This window comes from Acinonyx jubatus, chromosome D2 (genome assembly GCF_027475565.1).
Source record: "Acinonyx jubatus isolate Ajub_Pintada_27869175 chromosome D2, VMU_Ajub_asm_v1.0, whole genome shotgun sequence".
Classification (NCBI taxonomy): Eukaryota; Metazoa; Chordata; class Mammalia; order Carnivora; family Felidae; genus Acinonyx; species Acinonyx jubatus.
Window position 1 is genome coordinate 23914374 of NC_069393.1, and position 15019 is coordinate 23929392.

The following is a 15019-nucleotide window of genomic DNA, read 5'->3' on the forward strand; positions in this document are numbered from 1 at the left end:
TGATGGAAGCGTTATAGTCCACTCTCTCCACCCTGCCTTACCAAGAATTAGGTCACTAGCATGGAATTCAGACCATGGATAGAATACCTGTATCAGATGAGTTTGTTTTGAAAGAAGCCACACTGCCAGGCTTGATCTGCCTTAGTTTCAGCCTCTCTTGTAGGGGTTGTAGTACAGTTAAAAGGTGGCTCAAACAACAGCAAAAGCAGCAAAACCTTTTGAAACCTTTTGGAAAAAAGTCACAAGACTTTAGGTTCTTGGCAGACTTTAGGGAGCAGCAGGCAGTCTACTCTAGAATTAATATCTTGGGCTTGAAATTAATTTCACATCAAAATTAAATCAGATGGGACTTTTGAAAGTGTTAAGCAGCAAATACCGTTTAAATGAACTGAAACATGTTTAAAAAAATAGTATTAAAAAGGTCAAAAACTTAGAAGATTCACATTATCATTTGAACGATTCCTCAGCCCAGTGTTTCTAGTCAAGTAGTCGGCACCCATCCCATTAACCCCTGTGCCACGTGGGACATTAATGTGACCCATAACCTCATACTCCTGGCTGAATATTGCCTGGAGTAGGTGACATCATAGCCCACAGGGAGTTAAAAGATGGTACACATAGGGGCACCTGGGTGGCTCAGTCATGATCCTGCGGTTCAGGAGTTTGAGCCCCGCATTGGGTTCTGTGCTGATAGCTCAGAGCCTGGAGCCTGCTTTGGATCTGTCTTCTCTCTCTGTCCTTCCCCCACTTGCACACTCTCTCTCAAAAATAAAAATTAACATTAAAAAAAATTAACGATGGTAGATATAAACAATGGAAAAACTAAGCAACTTGCATGGTCACAACCTGGGCTACTTACTACTTTTTTCTTTTTAACTATGTGCTTTCAAATGAGAAGAAAAGGCTGTCCCCTTCAGTATCCTGCAGGTGTCAGTGGAGGACGACATATTTCCAGGAACATTCAAATGGATAGGTCTATGTGAGCCTCAGAGTAACCAACTGGTGATAGCTATTAAAACGAAGACTCTGAATTAAAGCAACTTACCAGGGTCACACAGTAAGTAGCAGAACTCATATTCAACCTAGACTGGCTGAGTTTAGGCCTCTGTGTCCCCTGTCTTCCTCCCACCCCCAAAACTATCTTAACAGCTAGCTCTGTGGTGAAACACATTTACTTGAAACTCATCACATACGCTCATAATCATGGCTTTAAAAATTCACATACGCATTCTTCTTTCAATGAAAATGTGTTCATAAATAACAAATAGTAGTTACCGGCATTCCTTTTTTCAGTTGTGCCATAGGACAAATGAGTTGAGGCACTTGTGATGGCCCATAAAGTCTAAAGAAAAGCACAAAACTTATAAAACAAAGGAAAAATGTCCCAGAAGAGAACATTGTAAGAAAATGCTTAGTAGTCATCATGATGATGAATCCTTTGGTAGTATGCACATCATAAAAGGAAGAACTCTGGAACACGCTATTTTTTGATAAAGTCCTTTTAATGGAAAATGTAAAACCCCTTTCAACTTTAATGTACAAAGCCATATGTAACACTTGCACTTTTAACAAATAAAAGCAAGCCAATGTTTTAAAAAAATACATCATTAAATGTATATATGTATATATTTACATAGCATATTAAGTTTAATATTTAGCTTTAAAAGTTCACATAAATTTTACCAAAATGAGACAATTTTAAATAAATTACACCTTTTGAAAATGTTAAATTGTACAGTCAATAGCTTCAACAAAATATTGAAGTGTCCGTATTTAGTATCTACTTTATATACTTCATATTTTACAAATTTTACAATTATTTGGCAGTAATTTCTGATTATGACATGAATGCTGTGCGATTCAGCAATTTCCCAAATGCAGGCAATAGCTGGTGTTTGTGTCCTATTCTCACAGTAACTGTCTCAATGTAGTGAAAAATATCCGTTATTTTAGTAAACTGTACAAGGTCACATTTACACTTGATCAACAATATAGCGTAGAATTTTGTGGGTTTTTTTTTGTCAAAAATAAATACATCATTTTAAATCTGGCATTTTCACAAACATCATATACACTATAATACAAAAACAGCTATGAAGTGCTGCTTTTTAAATTTAGCTTGTTTTCATAACTAACATTGCATCACAGGAACTGTGACTTATGCTATACTGCTGCGGTATCAGTAACAAGTAATTGCTACAAAAGAGAATTTCTTGGCACTGATGGTTTTATGAAGCTTAAGTCAATGTGCATACTTATCATCATTCGAAAGTAATTACAGTTCAATGGCCTAAAAGTATCAAACTGGACCACACCTAATTTTCTTCCATATCCTCTACTTCGTCTTCATGTATCTTCAAAGCTCTCACCATTTCCTTAACTGCATGATACAATATATTTTTAACCTGAAAGAGATTTTGATATTTCTAATCACTTAAGCTGGAGATAAATTAAAGCTTTTTTTTTTCTTAATGAGGGAAAGATACACTCAAAATAAAATAAATGTCAAAGTTAAAAAAATGTTAAACTGAAAGTTAAAATAAGGGCCACTGAAAATCATACAGTTAAATGCATACTGTTATTAAGCTGTGGTTGTTATCCTAATGTGACAAACAAGGACAATGATTGCCTAAGCGGTTATGCACGTATCGTATTTCTGAATATAAAAGGCACATAAGAACAGGAGTCAGTTAGAAAATTCATCTCCTACCTGTAGTTTATCATCGTAATTGATTTCCTCCTTCAAAAGTCTCAGTTCCTGTGTTAAATGAAATGACTGTACAAGATGTTCTGGAGACACAAAGTCTTCAGTTACCTGAATACAGCTGTGAAAATTCTGTACCTATCCCCGAAACAAAACAGTAAAATAAAAATTTTAGGAGGCAGGAATACCAGAGAACTTATTTTCTCCTGAACATCAAATGCATTTCAAAGCAGAACACCACGCTTTTATGAGAGTTCTATCACTGAAAAGCTTTCATGTGGAAGGACTGTGTAAATGTAGTATTTTTAAATGATGAAAAGAACTTTTCCAGAAATCCTTCAGAGAGGGTAATAATCAGATTCTAAATTACCAATTTGGTCATGGTGGATTTCTTGGTGTTACTTTAAAAAAAAAAAAAAAAAAGAGCACAGTTGATAGGATCTGCTTCCCTGTTCGGTGCAAACAATCTGATGTCGCTCCTCTGGCTTTCAGCATCTGGGTCATTTCACTGTTAATTTTTACACCAGAGAGTGGGTTAAAGCATAAGAAATGAAATTTAGTTTGTGAAAAACTGGGAAGAAATCAAGTTCTAGACAGATCTATTGCTCATGACAGTTTTAGAATTATCCTAGGATTTTATTTTTGCTTTTCAAATTAAACAACTAAAGATACATTCAGTCTCTAGTGGCGATATTACTACAACTGATGTCTCCCCTGACTAAAATGGTTTTCACAAAAAGCCAATTTTATGTTATTTATACACCATGTACAAACTGACTTGGTACTTCACTATTTCTTGGAATTGTTTTTTTTTTATTAATGCTTAGTGTAATGACAGAGAGAGAACAAAGCTGATCCAGTCCAGATTTTTGTGATGTTCTAGGTCTTACAGTGATATTTAAAGACATCATAAAATTCCTGGGAAAGGAGAAATAACTGAAAACTAAACATTTAAACTAATTCTAATTTTTAAAAGATGAAAATAAGTCTAATTGGGAGGTGTGAAAAGTGAGATAGTAAGTGGGGATAGAGAACTGTGAAAAAATGTGATAGAGTGATGGATTCCAAAAGTGCTGGAATTTCTCCTCTGGGAATAATGTCCACCTGCTCAAGTCTGCAGAGTTCTTTAGTCAAGCACTGTGCCTCTACTGATAACTTGGTAGCACATATAAACATTCTCTTCCGTTAGTCACTAGGTTGTTGGTTCTTCTGTAGGACGAACACAGTGATGCCTCACATTTTCAGCACTGCTATATAGTCTCGCTGGATCTTCACCATGTGTCTCTAGAACAGATGCTCTATTTCACAGAACAGGAAATGATGGATAAGAAGTTCAGTGCCTGTTCCAAGATAAATCAGCCAACAAATGGCAAGCCAACAGGAACCCAGCTCCTGTAACATTTTGTCTAACAGATGCTTTATAGTCCTATATTAACTCGGTCCTGTATTAACTCAGTCCAGCATACACTCTCCAAATGTCCTTTCACTTATCTGAATGTACTGTGGGGATTAAGCCTTCAAAAGTTCTGCCGTGTACCTTTTAGCATGTCTGCACCTACTTATAATTTTTCTCCTCATTGATATTCTAATTTTGTTCATACATCCTGATTTTCTTTACCAGAGTCCTTTAGCTCTTTGAGTACACTTATGACACATGACTTAAAGTCTATGTCTAGTAAGTCCAATGTCTGGGCTTCCTTGAGGAGGGACAATTTATGTCGATTGTTCTTCCCCTATTATTAGGCATTACTTTATGGTTTCTGTTTATGCCTTGTAACTTTTTCCTGAAAAATGGACACCTGAACATTATAATGTGGTTACTGGAAGTCAGATTCTCCCTGTGCCTTAGGGTTTGCTGCTGACTGCTGAAGGCTGGAGTCATCTATATTTTTTGTGACTTTTCAACACTATTTCCGTTAAGACTGTATTATTCCTTGTTGGGTGTGATCACTGAAGTCGCTGTTCCATTATCTGTGGTCAGGCAGTGACCTGCCAGAGATTTTCTAAATGCCCCAAATCAGCTGTCCTTTTCTTTACTGAGCAGTCCCCTGGTTGATGTAAATTTGGATTAAATTCCAGAGTTCTGAATAAGTTGATTCTGTTGGTTTTACCAGTTTATGGTTGTTTTAAAATCATTTTTAGGACCATGACATTTATTATTGCTTATAAATACTATTATGTTTTCTGGGCTCCTGGGTAGCTCAGTCGGTTAAGGATCTGATTTCGGCTTGGGTCATGATCTCACAGTTCGTGAGTTAGAGCCCCACATCTGTGATAGCAAAGAACCTGCTTGGGATTCTGTCTCCCTCTCTTTGCCCCTCCCCTACTCGTGTTCACTCACTCTCTCAAAAAATAAACTAAAAAAAAATGCTGTTATGTTTTCTAATGACCTCAACCTGATACATTTTACATAAAGGCTTACAGTTAGTGTGAAGAGTCAAGAACACATTTGAACTCTTCGTTCCACTTATTAATTCTGGGCCATCTTTGAGTCAAATTTCTCACCTTCTTGACAAACTGTCTTATTCATACTTGCCTTCAGGACCAATTGTAATCATAAACAGGTAATGTTAAAAAAGTGTAACTCTTTGTGTTCACAGGTTATTATCTTGCCACTGATTGCCATATACACAAGTGATTTGTGAGAACTTCAGAGTGAAAGAGTTCGCCAAAGTCCTTTTAGCATTATGAATGCAGAGAATTCACAAGTAGCAATATTATAAACTCACTATAAATGGCCAAACACAATGAATGAAGATAAATAGTTAAGGACAAATTTATCACTGAAGATTTTGTGACTTTTTTTTAATAAAGTTTTTTTTTATTTTGAGAGAGAAAGTGAGTGCCCATGTATGAGCAGCGGAGGGGCAGAGAGAGGGAGAAAGAGAAGGGAGAGAGAATCCTAAGCAGACAGAGCCCAACATAAGGCTTGATCTCAAGAACTGTAAGATCATGACCTGAACCGAAATCAAGAGTCAGATACTTAACCAACTGAGCCACCCAACACCCCTGTGGCTTTAAAAAAGGAAAAAAAAAAAGGGGAGTTTCTTTTAAAATAAAGGCCACGATGAACATCAGGGTACTAGAGCTAAGACCAAGGAAACCCTGGAGGTGAAGGTCCACATGCCCCATCTAATGATATATCAGACTTTCACAGATTCAGTCATGTTTGCCAGTGAAGATAAGCCGGCAACTAACTGAAGAGGGAAGTTCTTTTTTTTTTTTTTTTTAATTTTTTTAAATTTATTTATTTTTGAGAAACAAAGTGAGACAAAGTGTGAGCAGGGGAGGGGCAGAGAGAAGGACAGGGGCAGAGAGAGAAAGAGACACAGAATCTGAAACAGGCTCCAGGCTCTGAGCAAGCGGTCAGCACAGAGCCTGATGCAGGGCTCGAACCCACAAACTGTGAGATCATGACCTGAGCTGGAGTCGGGTGCTCAACCGACTGAGCCACCAGGTGCCCTGAGTAGTTAATACATATGGAGAGTTGTGGCAATGATACTTTCCCTCAGCTAGGCCTCTCAAAGTGCTCACTGATGACAAACCAAAGAATACAATGGATCATTTGGTCAAAGCCATGTTTTGATAGATGCCCTGGATTTGCAAGGGCTTCTTATCTGCCTGGTTTTCGAGGCATGGTCCTCAGAGAGTACCGTCAGCATCACCTGGGAACTCGTTAGAAATGCAAAATTTCAGGTCCCCCCTTGGACCCACTGAATCAGAAATTCTAGTGGTGGGGTCTAGCAATCTGTGTTTGATTAAGCCCTTGAGGAAATTCTGATGTATTTTTAAAGCACAAGAACCATTAATTAGAGTTTGGGTTTATTTTAAGGGCTACCTGTAGTCTGTTGGAAGTGAAGTCATCAACGAAAAGTTTTCAGGACCTCTAAGGACTAAATGAGTTGTAAATGGTAATACATCTCAAATCCAAGTTAATATGGTGAACGGTTTTTTTTTCCTTTTAATTTTCTCTCAAAACCACGTTATCGTCACTTGTGAGTCATGGACAGCACCCTTTCAACAGAGTACAAATAACCATGCTGTCATTATCACACCACATAAGGAAAAGAAGACAGAAATTGTTGTGCTTATAGCTGGCGATTCTATGCCAAAATCTGCCGCGGAGCTGTCCTAGAGCACTCAGCAAGCTAGCGGCGAAGCTCAGAATAGAATCTGCCAGTCTAGGTTGTCCATGCAGTTTCAGTGTACCGGAGTGGGATATCTTTTATACTCTAGAAATCTACGATGAAATTTGCTCTCTAGAATCTAAATGATATTTCTACCTAGCTCAAAAGAGAGCATGTTTTTCTATGTACTTATGTGTACAGTCATAATTGGAGTTATATTCCAACCTAAGTAAACTTTCTGAAGTGGCCAGAGAAGACACATACAGAATGAGGCTAAAATTGACACGTTTGTACAAAGAGCACAATATATATAAATTGTGGAAAGTCATAACTTTGTTTTCATCTGTACTTGTGTGAAAATATGTTGTATATGAGAACATATTTTCAAGCTGTCAGGACTTACAAATATTTAAATGTATTATCCTAAACATGGGAGACAGCAATGAAAAACAGAAAGCTCTGTCCTCAAGAACCTTCTATTCCAGTGGGGATAAAAAGACAATAAACAAATTAAGTAAATTATGAATAATATTAGAAGGTGATGATCAAAATGGAGGAAAATAAAGCAGGGGAGATGACAGGGAACTGGGAGACACAATTTGCAGTTTAAAACTAGGGTGAGTGGGATGCCTGGGTGGCTCAGTTGGTTAAGCGGCCGACTTCAGCCCAGGTCATTTTCTCGCGGTCTCTGGGTTCATGCCCCGTGTTGGGCTCTTTGCTGGCAGTTCAGAGTCTAGAGCCTGGAGCCTACTTCGGATTCTGTGTCTCCCTCTCTCTCTGCCCCTCCCCTGATTGCTCTCTGTCTCTCTCAAGTAATAAACATTTTTTAAAAATTAAAAAAAAACCAACTAGGGTGAGGAAGGTGACATTTGAGCAAATAAAGCCTGTAAAGAATGTTAAGAAGGAAGTCTTACAACAGATATCTGAAAAAAGAATTCCAGGCCAAAGGATTAGTTAGCAAGTACAAAGGCCCTGGGGTACAAACACGTATGGTGTATGTGAAAACTGTAGCAATGGCAGGCAGGGTGGTCAGAGAGAAGTAAGGAGGAGAGAAGTAGGGGAGGAAGGCAGTGAAATTGTGTATGTGTGTGTGTGCGTGTGTGTGTATACATGAGAGCATGGACAGGATACAAATAAAGATCATTTATGGCCTGGGGAAGCTTTGAGTGGAGTGTTATATGAACAAAACTTTTTAACAGTATCACTCTGCCTAGTATTTTGAGAAAACATGGTTTTGTCCCCCCAAAAAGCAGCAGCAGAGAGACATGTACATGGCATAGAATCTCTGTGGTAACACTGGTTACCTTTGAAGGAGAGGAGCTGGGGGCAAAGGTGAGAAAAAGACGGAATTTTTACTGTGAACCCTTTGTACTGTGTGAATTCTTAAAAATCATATAAATGTATTACGTTTCAACATAAAAATTATTTGAAAATAGTCCTTTCAACAGATAATAGAACTGATATGTCCATATGTAAACAAAAAACAAAAAACAAAAAACCTCGGTCCAATACTTTGCACTATGTACAAAAATTAACTAAAAACTAGTCACAGACCTAAATTTAAGACTAACAACAATAAAGCTTATAGAAGAAAACGTATAAGAACATATTCGTGATCTTGGGCTACACAAAAATTTTGGAATTACAACAATAATAAAAGTATGATACATAAAAGAAAAAAACTGATCACCTGAACTTCATCAAAATTAAAACACTTCTCTTTAGAAGACACCATTAAGGGGGTGCCTGGGTGGATCAGTAGGTTAAGCATCTGACTTCAGCCTAGGTCATGATCTTGCCATTACTGAGTTCGAGCCCTGAGTCGAACTCGGTTGCTGACAGCTCAGAGCCTAGAGCCTGTTTCAGATTCTGTGTCTCCCTCTCTCTCTCTGCCCCTTCCCCACTCACACTCTATCTCTCTCAAAAATAAACATTAAAAATTTTTTAAAAAAAGAAAAAGAAAAAAAAACCCAACTGCGAAAATGTACAAAATATTTGAACACACATTTACCAAAATGGATATAAAGATGATAGCAAATAAGCACATGAAAAGATGCTAAACATACCTGGTTATTAAGAAAATGTAAATTAAAAGTACGAGATACCAATGCACATGTATTCAAATGCTTGCAAACAAAACTGACAATAAGTACTGACTTATCACTGTCCCCAGATGGAAACCACCCAAATATTCTTTAATTGGTAAGTGGATTAAAAAAAAAAACCATTATATTTACACACAGAACAACTACCCAGCAATCAAAAGAAACCAAATACTGATACACACAACATGGATAAATATCAAATGTATTACATGTTGAGTAAGAAAAGTCAGATTCTAAGGGCGACATATCATAGGACATTCTAATACAGGCAGAACTATAGGAGGAAACAAGTGGTTGCTGGAATGTCAGGTTGGAAAAGTTGACTAATAAGGGGCAGGAGGGAATTTTTAGGAGTCATGGAAGTGTTCACTATTTTGTTGTGTTGTTACCTCACTATATAGTTCTCAAAACTTATAGAATGCACATATATAAAATTATACCTTGATTTAAAAAACTACACTGTCCAGTTTTATTAACTTGAAGAAAGTAGATACTAGATAAAGTTAAATATGTAAGGATTTTCAGGGGAACTTGTTTCATATTATCAAAGAATTCTATTTACAAAAAGATTCACTGCACTATTCTCTTAAAAAGACTACTTCATTGAGGATATTTTACTTTTTTGTTACTAATTAGCTCTTTTCTGATAAGAGACTAGAAGGCAAAAAAAAAAAAAGGGTATGTGGGGTGAATCCCATTTAAACTTTAACCATAGGGGCACCTGGGTGGCTCAGTCGGTTGAGTGACTCTTGGTTTCCGCTCAGGTCATGATCTCACGGCTAGTGGGTTCGAGCTTGGGATTCTCTCCCTCTCTCTCTCTGCTCCTCCCCTACTCACACTCTCTCTCTCTCAAAACAAATAAATGAATAAAAAACTTGAGAAAAATTAATGAAAAAATAAAGGTGAATCAAAAATGAAACAACTCTGATCACTGACCATGGGACAATAAAACAATTTAGTATAAATAATGTATTAATTTAATCAACACAGGGGCGCCTGGGTGGCGCAGTCGGTTAAGCGTCCGACTTCAGCCAGGTCACGATCTCACGGTCCATGAGTTCGAGCCCCGCGTCAGGCTCTGGGCTGATGGCTCAGAGCCTGGAGCCTGTTTCCGATTCTGTGTCTCCCTCTCTCTCTGCCCCTCCCCCGTTCATGCTCTGTCTCTCTCTGTCCCAAAAATCAATAAATGTTGGAAAAAAAAAAATTTAAAAAAAAAATTTAATCAACACATTTAATATATTTTTTCCTCCAGGAAGTTATTGTAGTGAAACAGGTGTATTATTATGTTTGTGTTTTACTATCATAAATGCCATTTGATATTTAAGAATGATAAATCTAACCCTGAGCTTGACATATTAATAAAAACTAAGTAAGTAACTATTATCATCTATGGAGTATTTGTGGTATTATATAACAATGTCACAACACTACACAGGCAGTTATTGCATATATATGGTTATACAAAATGTGGAAAATTTTCCATGTCTTATGTAAAAGTACACATACGAGATATGTATAATATCTCAATAACCAGGTGGTGGGAAAGGTGGTGAACCCGCTCTGGGGCAAACTAGCTTTTTGGGTTCTTGGGTTTCCCCTACACACTTTGTTACTGTGAAGGCTAAGCTGGTCCACAGTAGCTCCAGTCTATAGGGATCCACTGTAAGCTTTTAATACAATCCTCCAAGCCCACTATGCCATTTTGCCAAGTGCCACATAGTCAAGCCACAGAAGCAAAGATAAGGTGTTTTAGTTTCTAAATTTTGTGGATCAGTAGCTATGAAAATTACATACTTTCTTTGGAAACATTATCACTGTGTTAGCAACCTGACAAGGGGGGAGTTACACAAAAGCCTGAATTTTCGAACGGTCTGGTCAATACTTCATTCTGCTCAATTTGGTGCCTTAGAAAATGTGTGATCTCCTAAGTCTTATTAATAACTTAAGTGTTAAGTCTCACTACCAGGAACCGAATATATAGTATCTCATTTTCCCCTTAAAAAGACTTAAAAATTAGATTTACATCCACTAAACCAGAAACAATACAAAAATGGAAATCTGGCTCATGTTAAAATAATTTCAGTTCTCAAACCATTTAACTACGTCAGATCTCTTCAAGCACGGGAAAGCTATCTTGGTAATTTCTTAAGGAAAACAAACCGGTGCGGGTCATTCTCTTACTTACCAGAACAATTCCTTTTTCAAAATTGGTTCTTTCAGTAAATAGACGTGTTAGAAATAAGTTTGTACACACCTGATGAAGTGCTCCTGCTGGTAACACAATGGCATCACCGAGGAACTGAATGAGAGTGCAAGTTCTGACTCCATATTCCTCAAGCAGTCTTTGGCGGAGCTTTCTGTTCACATACCAGCTTTGGTCACGTATTGGATCATGTTCTGGTAGAACTTCAAGGCCTTGTTCTTTTGAAATCTGCAATATGGATTAAAATTAAAATATATACCTCAGTTTTAAGTAAGGGAAATGATAAATCCCGTTGAGTTAAATTTCAATTTTCTTTACAATAACCATCTCTTGTTCTAATAATCTTAACCATCTTTTGTTCTTAAAATCTTACGGAATGTGTGCACTTAACGTAATAATATTCTACGACAATTTGAAAAGCCAAAGGACATTACAACAATATTGCACAAAGAGGTTCTGTTAGTAAAGCAAATCATACTACCACCTTTTAAAAAAAAATGTGTTTATTTTGAGAAAGACAGAGAGTGAGTGAGTGTGGGGGAGGGGCAGAGAAAGAGAAAGGGAGAGAATCCCAAGCAGGCTCCACAGGGTCAGCACAGAGCCCTGAGGGGTTTGGGGTTTGATCTCCCAAACCATGAGATCATGACCTGAGCACAAATCAAGTGTCAAGACTCAGATCCTTAACTGGCCGAACCACCCAAGTACCCCTATACTATCACCTTCTCAGCTCCTCCTTGCCCCATGAAGATTCTATCCATTTGGTTTCTTTACTGTTATTTCAAGAGTACAGCACAGAGATTAGGGAAAGCTCAGTTTAGTAGCTTTTTTCCCAAGAGCCAAACCATCCATATGTATGGACTTCTTAAACACTTCCTGATCCTGATCTTTTTAGAAAGGTAAGTACAGGGGCGCCTGGGTGTCTCAGTCAGTTATGCGTCTGACTTCCGCTCAGGTCATGATCTCATGGCTTGTGGGTTCCAGCCCACGTCAGGCTCTGTGCTGATGGCTCAGAGCCTGGAGCCTGCTTTGGATTCTGTGTCTCCCTCTCTCTCTGCCCCTCCCCCACTCATGCTTTGTCTGTGTCTCTCAAAAATAAATAAAAAACATTAAAAAATATATACGTACAAAGGTAAATACCTTTATATTACTAAACTTTTAATCTTTGAAAAACCAATTTCAAGGGACACTTTTACTAAAATAAAGATCCTACCTTCTTTAGATGTTTCTATGACATATTAGTTTTTGTATCCTGTACTTTTTACTATTCACCAAGGGAAACATCTGACTCATCAACAGATCAGTTCTTTACTATAAAGGAGATAGGGGAGCACTAGCAACTGAGAAGAAGTTTGCCATTCAAATATCTCAACATGAAATGGGCTTTAAAAGGAGTAAGAGAAAGGAATTTCTGACTTTCAACAGCAACAAGAAATCCTGTCCTCTTTCGAAGCAAAAATTATTTAATGATCTTATGTTGCTGAATGATAAATGAAGTTACATTAAAAATTTCTAGGGGCGCCTGGGTGGCTCAGTTGGTTAAGTGTTCGACTCTGGATTTCAGTTCAGGTCATGATCTCACAGTTCAGGAGTTCAAGCCCTGCACCGGGCTTTGTGCTGACAGCGTGGAACCTGCTTGGGATTCTCTCTCTCAAAATAAATAAATAAGCAACCACTAAAAAAAAAAAAAAAAAAAAAAAAAATTAACAAGTCCTTGGGGCACCTGAGGGGCTCAGTCGGTTAAGTGACTAGTTCTTGATTTTGGCTCATGTCATGATCTCACAGTTTGTGAGATCGAGTCCCGTGTTGGGTTCCGCACTGACAGCAGGGAGCCTGCTTGGGATTCCCCCTCCCCCACTCACACTCATGCTCTCTCTCTCCTCTTTAAAAATAAATAAACTTAAAAAAATTACTAAGTCCTTGATCAAGGTGAAGAAGTAAACTATTCGTAACCTAAATTATACCTTTTGAAGAAATTCCCTTATCTTGTCAATGTCTTTCCCTGAATAAATATGCCACAGAGCACCAGGTATCTCACTTGAGTCCTTCAATCGTTTTCTTAAAACATCATCCAAATCTTCTTCCTCAAATTTCTTGAGTACTCCTGAAACATAGGAGAATATTTTCAAATTAGTCAATAAAGAGCACCAGGGAGCCAAGTGTCCTAGGACTGACCTATGAGAGCAGCACAGTGCCTGACTAGACAGGACTCTTTAAGAGAGGAGGTACACACACAGTTATACTGTTACAAAACAGAAAACACTGACCCTAAGGAGGGGGAGAGTATCAGTAACTTTCCCAGATCATTTGTTTTCTGAAAACCAAAGAACAAGGATAAAACACTCAGGGGCTTCTAACTCAAACTTCACCAACTTTCTTCCTGTCCTAAGGGGGTGGTCCTAACAATGATTTGTACTCATACAGCATTTCATAACTGACTGAAGACTTTCATGACCACTGCTAACTACTTAGTAAGGTAGGCAAGGATCATAATCTCTATTTTAGGCTTGAGCAAATAGGTTCAGTTGGCGGGGGGGGGGGGGGGGGGGGAGAGTTTGTTCATTACCATGACATGACTACTAAATGGCCAAGCAAAATGTCTTAGAATTCCTGGGAAATCTCATATGTATATATCTGTAATTAAATGCAAATGCTTCATGTGCTGTGGTTTTGAGGCAACATCAGGCCATTCTTCTAAAATGATGACAAACTAAAAACTGAACATCTATATGCATGTACAGAAAAAGGAACAGCTAACTGGTTATCTCTGAGTGAAACATAGGAACGTATACTTTTACAAATTCCCGATTTAACTACAGTGAACATTTAAAAGAAATGTTCTTTTGAGAGAAAAGAAATTTATTGCTTGCTACAAAGAACACCTCAGATATTTCCTAATTTGTAACAGTAAATTCTGTTTTATGCTTAAAAACTGGTTGCAAGGATTTCTTTACTTAGACATGAATGTGTACCAGGCACTGTCCTAGAATGTTGGGACAATAGAGTTAAAGAAAGACCCAGTCAAGACCTCACAGAGTAAAAGAAGGGATTAATAAATGTAGGCGAATAAACAAGAACACCACACTGAGGTCAATGCAATCAGGAGTATAAAAGGTACACAAAACTGGTTCAGTTCTCAAATGTTGTATATTAACAAAATTATAAATTGGCAACCTCAGAATGATTTCTCAATTTTTTCCCATTAAACTTCACTGTTCTATGAATTAAAAAAAAAAGGAGGAGGGGGATTATTGGGGTAGAGAAAGCTAATCTTTTTTAATAAAGGCCTCTAGGGGGAGACAACTATATGAAGGAATATGCCCAGGAGGAGATAGGAGGCAAGAGAGCCATTACAGGTGGAGGAAAAAGCATATGCTTTCAGTAGGTCAGTATTTCTTGATGTGTTTTAAGCATGAACCCTAAACATTCCTTTTTAAAAAAACACTCCTTTTTTTTGGGATGATCTATAAAGAGTGGCAAAAGCTTCAGATAAAGACAGCCAAAGGATTAAAATGGATGTTTTCTCAAAAGACCAAATACTATGCTACAAATGAGGGATTGAAGTTGTGCAAGAATAAAGATAAATAACAGTCTCAGCATTTAAGGACATGAAAGACTAGTTAAAGAGAAATGCAAGTATAACCTCTGTATTGGAAAATAAATGCTAGAGGGGTTGATTTGAATGAAGTACAATGAGGTACAAAAGAGTTAATTAACTACGTAGCATCAGAGGCTTTAAAAAGAACAGTAATCTGAACCATAAGTCACACATTTCTGTATTAGAGCTAAGACTATAACCCAAGTATGCCCAACTCAAATCCCGGAGGGGGTGGCAGGGAGGCTCGGGGGCAAAGAGTTTTTACCTATTATAATCAAGGGTCAA

At 37.7% G+C, this 15019-nt stretch overlaps 1 protein-coding gene across 9 annotated transcripts in view; it reads right to left on the minus strand.

Moving 5' to 3' along the window:
* Nucleotides 1-2009: 2009 nt before the first annotated feature.
* Nucleotides 2010-15019, minus strand: part of JMJD1C (jumonji domain containing 1C) — a 265419-nt gene continuing 252409 nt past the window's right edge. For all 9 annotated transcript variants that reach the window (XM_053207206.1, XM_053207199.1, XM_053207198.1 and 6 more), the window contains 4 exons: nucleotides 13101-13240; nucleotides 11191-11367; nucleotides 2711-2842; nucleotides 2010-2405 (listed from right to left, as the gene is read on the minus strand). In XM_053207206.1, the coding sequence (XP_053063181.1) occupies nucleotides 2316-2405; nucleotides 2711-2842; nucleotides 11191-11367; nucleotides 13101-13240 (539 nt within the window). In that variant the 3' untranslated portion in view covers nucleotides 2010-2315. The remainder of the gene's footprint in view (nucleotides 2406-2710; nucleotides 2843-11190; nucleotides 11368-13100; nucleotides 13241-15019) is intronic.